We start from the raw sequence: 12647 nt of genomic DNA on the forward strand, positions 1-12647 counted from the left end.
AGAAATGCCCTGGAATAGGACAGACACCGTTGAGAGAGAAATGGAACTGGAAACAAGTTTCAAACGATGGCTTTGCAAATAGAGCAGATACTTTGGAGAAACAAAACTGTGAAAAGATGCATTGTAGTAGGACCCACGAGGGGGAATTTTAGATGATTGGCTTGAAAGCATTACCAGCACTGTGTGGCAAAAGCTCACAGGCCAAAAAACACTTACAGTGTAATTATAATAATTGCAATTAAGAAATAGTTTGGCTTCTGACTGTGATGGCATGAACTGTAACACCTGTATTGTCTCACCCTTCACATAAGACTGAAAATGAAATAAAGTTTCTAAAACACCTCTCAGCTGCCCCATCCCTGGGTCAGAAAAAAGGGACAATCCAACAGTGGAGAAGGGAAGAATAAACCACACAACCAACTTTCTGATCCCCAGACCAAACCCAGCACCGCCCAAAACAAACCCAGGAGCGTTTGAAGAGCGGTACCTACCCTGCCCCTTGTGGTTGACTTCTTTAGCAGCAATCACTTTGTTTATTACAGTCTGCAGGAAATCATTCTCCCCTGCCACCCTGGGTGAAAAACGGGATGATATGTTCAGCTGCTTGTGTCGAATGGCGTCATCCAACGCTAGCCTGGAGGATGCACATGACGACCAACACCAGGAGACAAAGGGGCACAGAAAACCAGAAGTCACAGTGACAAGGGAACACAAAAGATCGTATCACAGTTGTGACAAAGAGTATATTTATTAGTCAACACAGGACAAAGGACAGGAAAGGTAACAAGAAAGACAGAGGGAGATCATTAATCAGAAGAACGCTGATCTACCATGGAGAGTCCAGCACAGCTGTGAGGGCTCTGCTCCCGCAGGGACAGGGACAGTCCTCAGGGAGCACGGGGAGGTCTCCCACCTGAGAGCCCCCAGTTAAGCAGTGAAAACCCACACAGGCAGTTCTCTTTTATATCAATACTGAAATACAGATAAATTTCAAGCCCTGCGACACCTCCAGGGTCACCTCTGTCATTCCACAGGTGGAGCGCCTGAAGGAGAAGCTCCCATCAATCTCACAGGGAAAAAGGAGGAGAAGAACAGACAACCCAAACTCGGTGAATAAATGAGAAGATGGGGATGATAAATAAACAGCAGCATTAGGTGGCACTGAAGTAAATCTTGCCAAGAGCTTTTGACAGCCATTGTGCTGGTGGCCAGTGAATGAATACAAACAAAGATATGAAAACAGAATTGCATGTGGTACAAGAGAAACAAAGCATGGGATGAGGAGAAAAAAAACGTGCCTCATATACACAGCCCAAGTCTACGTTGGAAATAACAACACCAGCGTTCACCCTGTGTTTGTTTCCACCTTATTCATATCCTTTGGGATTGACTTTTTCAGGAGAACGTTTTCATTTATTTCAGAGGAAAAAGAAAATTCACGTTGTGCATCTTTTTAAAGCTCTGTGTATATGTAACAGGAAAAATGAATCAATGCTAATGGAGCAGAAAACTGGATGTTCCATTAGCACCCCCTTTGAAAGGTTCATTTTCATTGTATACTGGCTAAAAAACAACTCTGCTGTTGTTTACCACACAAGAAACGAATCCTTCTCTTCCCCAAACCCCATTTCCCTCCAAAAATGGAACTGTACTTTGATTTTGTCATTAACAGCCCCTATCCCTGCAGAACCTGCACACCTTGCAGCCCTCTCACCAATCCTACACCTTCAAATCACAAGGGCTTCCTGAATGATGCCCATTTCTCAAAACAAAGTTAATTTAAGACTTTGTTATGTCAAGCTTTTTTTTTCTTTTTAATGTTATTAGAAGCCCATCTGAATATCCATTAGTGTAGTAATCAAGGAATTTAGCTCCCATAACTATGTATTGCCTTTTGGAACAGATGGCAGTCCAGCACTTCCCACAATGGGAAACCTAAGTATTCATACTTCACGTGAATTTATTTGCCTTATCCCTTCTACCTTTCCTCACTTCATGGGAGTAAAAACTCAGGATCTATGGATGGATCTCTATTGATCTCAGGCAGAGATAAACCAGTAATTTCATCCCTTACACATTCTCCCCTGACATCTCTTAAACAAAAAGAAAACAAGGCTGCAGAACTGGAAATGCATGCTTTAAATTAAAAAAAAAACCCAAGTTTCTGGGGATTCTGTTGCAGCCGTGGCAAATTATCAGGGAAGATATATTAGCAATATTACTGAGGAGAAAACACCCCATGCAAATAAATTAACTTAAATTATTAGCTTTTTTAAAAAATCAGTTAAAATATTTTAATTTTGGTTTGAAACTGTTTTTTTTTTCACTCCTGCTTGTTCTTGCAACTGCTCCCTACTTACGGCTGGAAGGGGATGAAGTGCTGCTTGTCCTCATCATCAACCTTCCCGTTAATGATGTCAGTCACATCCATCACTGCAAAGACAAACCAAGGGCACTGAATGAGCTGAGAACCGTGGGAAGAGGGAACCCCCTGGGGAATTGAAGCCACAGAAGTGACTCAGAAGAGGGGTGGAATTATCAGCTGTGGAATTTCAGAGCTCTCTGTGGAATAGCAGAGCTTTGGCATCTCGGTTATACAAATCACAGAAGGTACAGGATATAGCAACCAGGCTGATGAGATTTGGAACAACTCTGAGTTTATACAACCCCCCCAGCAGTTCCACCAGCCCGATTTCCATGGAAGAATTGAAGAGGAGATGGAGAGACCCCCCCAGGGGTACCTGCCACCCCGAAGGGTCTGCGCAGCCCCGAGGTCAGCTTCCGCGTGTTGTTGTCGCGCAGCTCCATCCTGCCCACGCGCACGATCTGACACACAAAACTGATCTTCTCCCTCTTCAGGTCCTTGCTGCCCAGGTCCTACAAGCAGTACTAACATCAGGTCGCTTTCTAATTGCCGAATTTCAAGTTTCATCCCAGCAGGCAGAGGGTTTGCTGCTCAGAATTTGCTTTTGCTGTGCAAGCCTCTAACAAGAGGTGCTCTCAGAGCAGAGCAGCTTTTGTAAAGGTATTTAAACATCTTACTGGAGTTCTGTGTCAATTAATTCCTTAGGAGGCCAGACCATTTCTAGTAAGTCAAAAGTTCAAAAATTCACTCTGGTTTTTCCCAGGTGTTGAGAATATTTAGCAACCACTTAGGAGAAATGTCTTATGTGAGCCCTGGGTAGCACAGAATCACAGAATGGTTTGGGCTGGAAGGGACCTTAAAAATCATCTTGTTGCAGCCCCAGCAATGAGCAGGGACACCTTCCACTGTCCCAGGGTGCTCCAAGCTCCAATGTCCCACCTGGCTTTGGGCACTGCCAGGGATCCAGGGGCAGCCACAGCTGCTCTGGGCACCCTGTGCCAGCCCTGCCCACCCTCACAGTGAACAATTCCTTCCCAATCTCCCATCCAGCCCTGCCTCTGGCAGTGGGAGCCATTCCCTGTGTCCTGCCCCTCCATCCCTTGTCCCCAGCCCCTCTGCAGCTGTTTTCCCCCAGCAGAGATGCCCCAGGCTGGTCACACCCAGCTCACACCCAGCTCACTCACAGTGAACACGGCCCGAAGGTTGTGCAGTCTGTCAATGTCCTTGGGGAGGCCACAACTCGACCACCTCACCAGGTAGTTCTCACTGAAAAGAACAGTATTTTGGAGACTTTTTGTTTAAATCATAGAGCAACGGAACCACTTTGGGCTGGAAGGGATCATAAAGATTATTCAGTGTCAAATCCCCCTGCCATGGGCAGGGACATCTTCTACTACCCCAGGGTGCTCCAAGCCCCTCCAACCTGGCCTTGGGATTGGGAGTCCACAATCCTTCTGGGAACCCCATGCCAACACCTCATCACCCTCCCAGAAGAGGATTTCTTCCCAAAATCCCATCTAAATTTACCCTCTTTCAACTTAAAGCCATTCCCCTATATCCTGTCACTGAATGCCCTTTAACATAAGCAGATAAAATCAACTTCAGAATTTACAGGAGACTTCCCAACCCAATTTCCTTATCCTAAGGAAACAAATGTTGAACAGAGAGCTGGCATTTCCCTTAGTGCACACAATTTTTAGGAAGAAAGCAGCTTCTCAGCAACCCAGTGTGGGAATTGTGCAGCTCAGCAAGGGCACAGCCCTTGCAGGTGTGCTCACCTCTGAATTTCCATCTGCTCCTGGGGAACCACAGGCACAGCACGACCCTGAAACGTGCCCCAAGTGAAGGGACCTGCCCCTGCCTTTCACAGCAATTTGACTTTGCTAAGCCCCCAAACTCTCTCCCTGCCATCCCTGAGTAAGCACTGACAAAAACGGCACCAACCTGATGAATTTGGATTCCAGTGGGTCGTACAGGGACATCAGCACCTCTGCATCTTCTCCTATTTTACACACCACGTTCTTTAAATTTACAAATAAAGCAAATGAAGGAGTGGCAGCAAACTTGGCTTGTCTGTTGATATCAATATTCTGCTTCTGAGACTGCAATTCAAGAACAAAATTAAGTTAAACTCAGCCTAACAGACACCAAACTGCTATAAAACTTTTCTGACTTCCAGAAAGGAGGAGGTTTCCACTGAGTGTCTGCTCCTGTGATCTTTTTTTCTGTTAAGTTTTATGACAGACAGCATTTTCTGGATCTGTCTTGAAGTGCCACACCATAAGGAAAAAGTTAAAAAAGAGAAAAAGCAAAAAAAAATGCCTTCACTTATTAAGGAGAGAGAGACAAATGGAGAAAAAATAGAGCCTCAAATACACCTGGAAAAAAATCCAGGAACACACAACAGAAAAAGAAAGTTCTGTTTAAAAACAAGGATTTTGAACTGCAGAGGTGCTGACAATTCAAGACTTGAGAAGGGCTTTAAATCTGCCCCTTTTATTTCAACGACAAGATTTTAGGATTGGCATGAAGAAACCACACAAGAATGAGGATTTTATTCTTTGTGATTCTCAAACAGAAACTCTGAAGACAATCTGACTTACAAACCTCTCACATGCACATCTCTGATATCAACCTACAAATGCAGCTGATTTATCCAAACAAGTCTGAACCATAAATTCTACTAAACCCTTTAAAGGATGAAAAAAAACCCAGCCTAAGACATAAAAAACCTTATAAAATGTTTAAGCCTGAGAATTCTTCATAAACACATCAAATCCCTCATTACCAATGCTAAAAATAACAGTCACCCAATCAGTTTACAGCCTTGTGTTTCACAGGGAAAAGCCACAGAGTCTCTTACTTTTTCCTCCTGCAGCCTCTCTTCCACTTGCTTGGAAGCAATTTCATGTGCTCTGAAAAGGCTGATGGTGCTGGTCTGCTCTGGGTCCAAAATGTTGCCATCTTCATCTCTGACCACCAGATCTAAATCCAGAATTCTATACAAGACAGAAATAAAAAATTCCTTGTGGATTAACAGCGCTCAAAGGAGTGCCTAAAAACCATCTGCCAAGTGTTCAACTGGCACATCTGACACGGGACGGAAAAGAAATGATCTGAGACATGATAATGCAATTGAACATGTCACCAAAGCTGGAGATCCAAGTCACTCATTCCCACAGCACGGGGAGAGCTGATGGAAATGAAACGGCACAACAGCTGGGGAAGCAGTTTCTTAAACAAACCAATTTGCCAGAGACTTGCTCTCCTCCTCGGATTTATCCAACAGTCTGAACACCCAAGTCCCACCACACGCAGCTCGTGTCTCCCACTCCACCTTCTCCTCCTGCAAACTCATGTTTTACCCACACCCCACAAGATGAGGCCAAAGTTGTTTCTTTTTTTTTAAAGCAGAAGCCAGATCTCTGTCAGCAGAGTGTTAACATCCATAATCACCTTCTGCAGAGAGGAAACTTTCTGCCATAATCCAATCCAGCCTCAGGAAAAACCTTTCACACTTTTCCACAGTGCTGGTGGCAGTACCAAGGGTTAAAAAACCAGGTCCTTTCCCTAGGACTGTCCTTGTCACCTCCACCCCAATAATTGTATCCCTGCTTCCTTCTCACTCAGTGCTCAGCTCTCCCAGTGGAGCTGCTCTAACTTTAGAGTTGGAATATGTTTGATCAAGGAGCTTAAACCAAATTTGCTGTGTCTGGTAAGTCACACACAGGGTTCATGATTCATCTGAAAGCGAATTCCCTCTGGGCAGAACCTGCCAGGACTTGGAAGCAGGAGCTGTGGCACACAAAGACATTTCCACAGATTTGGGGGATTCCTCCTCACCCCTCCTCACTCCTGGAAGTGTTAAACCCTTGAGTGGGGTCAACACCCAAACCCCCCCAATTAACTGCACTGCATTAATTGCAGGGACGACAAAGATCTCTCAAGCTGCAGAATGGAGGCAGCAGATTTTTAAGCTCTGCTCTGGAGCTGGACCCAGGCACCAGAAAACCCTCCAGCATCCCCAGAACATCACACACCCAGATGGATTTTCTGGTGAGAAAACGGTTTCATCACTGAAACCAAACAGAAAAGCAGCCAAAGTTGATTTTTTTTTTCCTCCCTCCTACTGCTCCCTGGACAGCAGCCACAGCAGGAGAAACACCCAGAGAGCACTGGAACTGTCAGAGTCCTTCCATGGGAGAACCTCCCTGGGCCAGGGGAAAAGCTCAGAAATTCAGGGAACGTCTCATAACCCAGACTACAACACACCAATGTTTGCACAGGCTGTCAAAGGAGTCGAAGCAAACCCTCCTTTGATTCAATTCCTTTGTTTTAGCCTTTAACTTGCAAATGATGCTTGGGAAAAAAAATCTGATTTTTTTTTTTTTCCCCTAAGTGTCCCAGTTACAGATATTTGCAACAGAACAAAAAAACCCCAGCGTTTTCACAACAAAATTACCTGACCCAATTTCAGGAAGATATTAAAAATACAGACTCCTAAAGCCATTTTTGCTTCCTCAGTTATTCTGACAATATGCCGCAAAACTTCTATCTGTATTTATAGAAGGGAAAAAGAAAAAAAAAAAACCTTATTTCCAAATCAGCATTTTGCCAGCCAGGAAAAGTTAGGATATGATTAGGACAAAAAACATTGAGAATTATTTGGGTTGGGACCTCAAAGATCACCCAGTGTTTATAAAGCAGATAATGAATTCATTCTGTCTGGATCCTAAAATCCTCATTCATGCTCCTTTTAGGCACAAGTGAATGTCGGGTTTTATTAAGAACACATGTTACCTTTCAGTGGTGAGGATTTACTCAGAAGTTCACGTTCCACCTCCCTCCTGCACTCCCCAGAGAACATTCTGATCACTTAATTAGCCCATCAGAACATTACAAATACAAAGCACAGCACAAGATGTTCCACTGGATTTGAAGGCTGAGCATCTGGAGATTATTCAGAGCGACTTCTACCAAGCCCTTGGGCAGATGGTGAAAATCCAGTAGCCAAACAAATAATCCCAACATCTGGTTAATTGTCTGCAGAGGTACCACTGTCCATATCTCAGATTACAAATGATAATTACTGGCTGAATGCAGTTACTGATTATTTTTTTTGATTTCTTTTGTATTAATCACAGTTTTTGCTGATGAAGCACACCAGCAGAAATGCTGCAAATCTGGCAGTTCTGAAGGAATTAAACACAAATAGCTGAAATATGGTGAGATATTTGCATCACAAACCATTTAAAGGCTGGGTTGGTGCAAACTTTTTCACTCCCCAGGTGTGGAGGACAACAGAATCCCACAAAATGGGCAGGACTGAAGGGAGAACAACAACATTATCTCCCAGTATTCAAAACACTGCTTGAAATGACAAACAAGTGAGATTTGATTTCTCATTTTTGATCAAAATGCAAAATCTAAATAGAAGAATCTAAAATAATCAAAATAACCTAAATCTAACCTAAAACTTGCATTTACAAAATTTGTCTTTAAACCCAGCCAACCACCTGGGGAGAAAATACATCTGAATCCCTAAAATATCCAACATACACAACCTGCACTGCTTTTAGGGTCAATATCTCCTTCCCAACTTCCACCCTCTTGTGCTAAACAGCTCCTTTCTTTTATGAATTCTCCCTGTTCATCTTGTGCTACCCAGCTGGATCCTGTGGAAGGAGAGGAACCAAGAGCTAAATGGTGCTTCTGAGCCAAATCCCTCAACATCACATTACAGCTGAGCGACTCGAGGGCACAGGCAGCTGGTGGTGCTCAGAGGGTGACAACTGTTTGTGCCACAGAAGCAAGTGGAGTTGAAAATTCTATTTTCAAGGCAGGCAATACTCGCACTTTTGAATTGGCCTTAAAAAATTACAGCTTCACGCCATGATCAAATTGATGATACCATCAAGAGAGAGAGAGATGGATTCCACTTTACATATTATACTTTAAAGATGCTGCCTCAACTTCAATCTTTATCTTGCTGTAACAGAAGAGTGAATTTACAAATATTTCATCTACAACTACAGGGGACGAAAAAAAAAAAAAAGACTCCTCCAAGAATTCACTGACAGCTGATGAGTCTAACACAGGGTGATGTAGTTTGAGGCAGAAAAACATGGAAACTGCTGTTCACAGACCTGTTGCCATAATCGATTTTGGCAGTCACTTTCTTTTTCAGCTCCTTGAGCTCGTCCTGGGGCAGGGTCCCAGAGAGGATTTGGGATCTCCACTCGATCAGGTCGTAAATCATGTGCTGGACGCTGCGGAACATCTCCCTGTTGTCCTGCTGTTGTTGGGGAGGAAAAAAATGGGGGAGAAATCAGGTTTGAAGGCTGGGGAACACACAGGATAAATTGCAATTGTAAATAGGAGTTTCAAGGGTAGGTCTACAGCAGCTCTGAAACAGGAGCCTAACTTCCCACAGCACAGAATATTCAGAGTGCTGCACCCAGCTTTAAGGAGCTAAACCAGTGTAAATGCTTGGGTTTCTGTTATCTGAAAACCTGGGTCAGGCTGGTTTCAGGCATTCAAGGGGAAAATGTCCTTCTATTGATTCCCAGGGTAGCTCTGTTCAGTGACCCTCTGCACTGAGCAGAACAGGGCTGCAAATGGTGCCTTTGAACAGCAAGAGGCTCCAATCCTGCAGCAGATGGGAGAATCCTTTCTCTCCCTGCTTAAATCCCCACAGTAACACTTGAAAATCCTCACTGGAGTGCCATACAAATCCACAGGTAACTTTTAAAGGACAGTGAAACACCAGCAAAGACCTAAACTTGATAGGAAGTTAAACACCTCAGTTGTTTATAAAGCCTGCAGCTGTGGATATTAAATACTGTCCTCAGCATACACAAACTTTCCTTGGCAACACTCAGCTATGCTACGAATAATTAATTAATTATAATAAAATTCTCCACTTAGGGAAAAAAAAAAAAAAAAAAAAAAAAAAAAAAAAAAAAAAAAAAAAAAAAAAAAAAACAAACAAACAAGGAAAAACCACAGAAGATGCAGGAAAAGAACATAATGACTCCAAGACTCTGGGAGAAGGATATCTAACTGTGAAACTTAAAGACTTCAGTCTGTTCAGATTATCCAAAAGCTGCCTTGATTATAGTGGGAAGAACCTTCACAGAGAGAAAATACCCATTATTAAAAGCTCTTTAATGTAGCAGAGAAAGACACACCAGGCACATATGGCTGGGAGCTAAATACAGACAAATCCAAATGGGGAAGAGGTTTCTGATTTTCGAGGCTGCAGGCAATCATAAACCAGAGGGATGGGAACCATTCCACATCCCCTGCTCCCTGCAAACAAAGCCTCAACATCCATTCAAGATTCAAACACAAATTACAAACTGAATCAAGGCAGAAATGTGGCCATTTAATGGGTTTTGATATGCAAGACAGGGACAGCATGGACTATCCCTCAAGTCTGCAGCTTGCCCAGTCTGAAACCAGTTACCTCCAGTAAACCAAACCTCCCAAAATTATTAGCAAAGCACTCAAGTATTAACTGTATGTATGATATCTTCTATGAAAAGAAACAGACAATGTATTAAAGAGAGAGCTTTAAGAAGTTGGAGTAGCAGGGAGTTGGTGTGCTGAGGAGCAGGGAAGGAGCAGACAGGCAGAAATAAAGGATGAGGAACAGAATCCCAAGAGGGCACTGGGAGCAGCTTTGCTCTTGGCTCCACTGCTGTGGAATCCCAGAATGGTTTGGGATGGGGAGGACCTTAAATCCCAACCCCAGCCATGGGCAGGGACCCCTTCCACCACCCCAGGGTGCCCCAAGCCTGGTCCAGCCTGGCCTTGGACACTTCCAGGGTGGGGAATGGGGCTGGGGCTTGGCACAGCCTGGGATAGTGAAATCTGTCCCTGCCCATGGCAGCGGGTGGCACTGGGTGGGATTTAAGGTCCCCCTCACCCCAAACCCTTCTGAGATTCCACAGCAGTGGTGCCAAGGGCAAAGCTGCTCCCAGTGCCCATTCTGTTCCTCCTTTATTTCTGCCTGTCTGCTCCTTCCCTGCTCCTCAGCACACCAGCTCCCTGCTACTCCAACTCCTTAAAGCTCTCTCTTTAATACATTATCTGTTTCTTTTCATAGGAGATATTATCCTTCATCTTCTATATTGCCACCCTACATCATTTCCATTACACTCTTACTCCTAATCTTTATTTTCATGGGTGTGATTAAAAGCCACATTAGTCAGCACAAACGTCTTCATTACCACTCGGTGTCTTCATTACACAGCTTGCACTTTTATGATACAAGATTTCAAACATATTTATGGGAAACAGAGACTGCATTAAACCCTGCTTTAAATAAAGGGATTTCGTGTTCCCATTATCTTGTTACAGTGACCTTGCACAATGAGAGCATCACAAATGTGGGCCAGGCACCTTAAATCCCACATCAGGCCTTGCTTTACTGAACTCATTTAAATTTACTTTTTTATCTGAACTGCACTTATTTAAATGTAACTTTGAACTCTTGGTCCTATTCACGTGCACCTTCACCTCTGCTTTTGTATCTTCTCATCAGTGAGACTATCAATAATTATTATATCAATAATTATCACTGCAAATTTCTAAGAATGTATTCTTCTGTGGTTGAAGCCTTCATGTATCAAAAGAAACAAGTGTGCAAATTAAGGTGTAAAAATTTGGGAACAGTCAACTTTATGTAAAGGAATACTGAGAAGTTAAAGGCCTACACTGGTAATTTTACAAAGCTTTCAGTTTACACCCTCAAATTCAACATTAAATACTCAAGTTATTTCATAACAGAGACTGACAGCCTTAAGAAACAGCCTGAAAAACATTTCTTTAATTTCTTTAATAAAATTACACGTTAAATTACTCCAATCCTGTGTACATCTTAAAAATCAAACATTTTCTATGGTAAAGCATATACAAAAAAGGGGATTGTAACTGCTCAAATTATTGTTGGATCAATGTTACAGCCCAAAAAAGAAAATAAGAAGATCTAAGAAAACAGGCAAGAGATTTGTGCTTCAACAAGCACAAAAAAACAACTGAGATTTATGCTTTAACAGAGATGATGCCACAAGGATGTTCAGCACTGAAAGCAGCCTTTAGAAACAACCACGGAAGGGGAAATTCATGGAGAATTCCTTCACAAATATCAGCTCCCTCCTGTTTCTCCCTGTCCCTTTCCCAGCCCCACTTTTCCCACCGAACTCTGGCAGGGTGAAGGTTTTCCTGAGCTGTGCTCACCACATAGAGCTGTCTCCAGATGATGGACCATTCCCTCAGCGTGGTGGTCACCTCCTGGATCAGGGGCAGCTCGTTGGGGATCACAGTCTCGTGTTGGCTGAAGGGGAAGAGTTCAAAAAGAGGCTGAAATTAAGCAGCAGCTTCAGTGAGAATAAAGAACCACAGAATTATTAAAGTTTGGAAGGAGCTTTAAGGTGATTGAGTGTGACCAGCACCACCATGGTCACCACTAAGCCATGTCCCCAAGTGCCACATCCACACGATTCCTGAGCAATTCCAGGAATGGTGACACCACCAGAGCACAGAGCAGCCTCCTCTGTGGAAATTTTTGTGCTGATATCTAATCTAAATCACCTGACCTAGAGAATAATTCCTAAGGAAGAACTGTCCACTTCCAAAGGGAACTGAATAGAACTGGGCTGGAATTAACATCACTTGTTATAAATTTATAAGCAGAAATAAGACATTATCAGATATTGAAGCACTGGACACCAGTAAAGCCACACCACATAAAAGGTGCTTTGATGTGCTCAGATGATGGAATCATGGAATGGTTGAGATTGGAAGGGATCAAAGATGGTCTTGTTCCACCCCATGCCATGGTCAGGGACATCTTCCACTGTCCCAGGATACTCCAACCTGGCCTTGGGCACTGCCAGGGATCCAGGGGCAGCCACAGCTTCTCTGGGCACCCTGTGCCAGCCCTGCCCACCCTCCCAGGGAACAATTCCTGCCCAAAATCCCATCCAGCCCCGCCCTCCTTCAGTTTAAGGCCATCCTCTCTTATCCTATCCCTTCAAACCCTAAAAATTTTCCCCACCCTCTCCTCATTTCTACACTCCCAAGGACACCAATGCACACCTCACTGTAACATTCATTACTTATTTATTTTATGAGAAACAACCAAGATAAAAAAAAACAGATGTGCTCAACCTACAATCCTCTTTAATTGTTCTTTTTTTTCAAAATATTGGTCTTGCAACGAAAAATCCAGATTCAATTCACTACCATGAAGTTTCTGTATGATTTGTCTTAAGAT

At 43.4% G+C, this 12647-nt stretch overlaps 1 protein-coding gene and 1 long non-coding RNA gene across 3 annotated transcripts in view; one reads left to right on the plus strand and one right to left on the minus strand.

The window, feature by feature from the left end:
• The window catches only part of LOC136363954 (uncharacterized), a 465017-nt gene that overhangs the window by 264402 nt on the left and 187968 nt on the right, over window positions 1–12647 (plus strand). The gene's annotated exons all lie outside the window — the stretch shown is intronic.
• DOCK1 (dedicator of cytokinesis 1) overlaps window positions 1–12647 on the minus strand; it is a 269993-nt gene that overhangs the window by 228132 nt on the left and 29214 nt on the right. Inside the window, exons 5-12 of one of the 2 annotated variants that reach the window (XM_066323421.1) lie at window positions 11609–11705; window positions 8512–8660; window positions 5229–5364; window positions 4310–4467; window positions 3550–3631; window positions 2742–2877; window positions 2361–2433; window positions 492–571 (exon numbers count right to left, since the gene is read on the minus strand). In XM_066323421.1, the coding sequence (XP_066179518.1) occupies window positions 492–571; window positions 2361–2433; window positions 2742–2877; window positions 3550–3631; window positions 4310–4467; window positions 5229–5364; window positions 8512–8660; window positions 11609–11705 (911 nt within the window). Of the gene's footprint in view, window positions 1–491; window positions 635–2360; window positions 2434–2741; window positions 2878–3549; window positions 3632–4309; window positions 4468–5228; window positions 5365–8511; window positions 8661–11608; window positions 11706–12647 lie in introns of both variants that reach the window. The other variant, XM_066323420.1, reaches the window with a different exon arrangement.

This window comes from Sylvia atricapilla, chromosome 8 (genome assembly GCF_009819655.1).
Source record: "Sylvia atricapilla isolate bSylAtr1 chromosome 8, bSylAtr1.pri, whole genome shotgun sequence".
NCBI lineage: Eukaryota > Metazoa > Chordata > Aves > Passeriformes > Sylviidae > Sylvia > Sylvia atricapilla.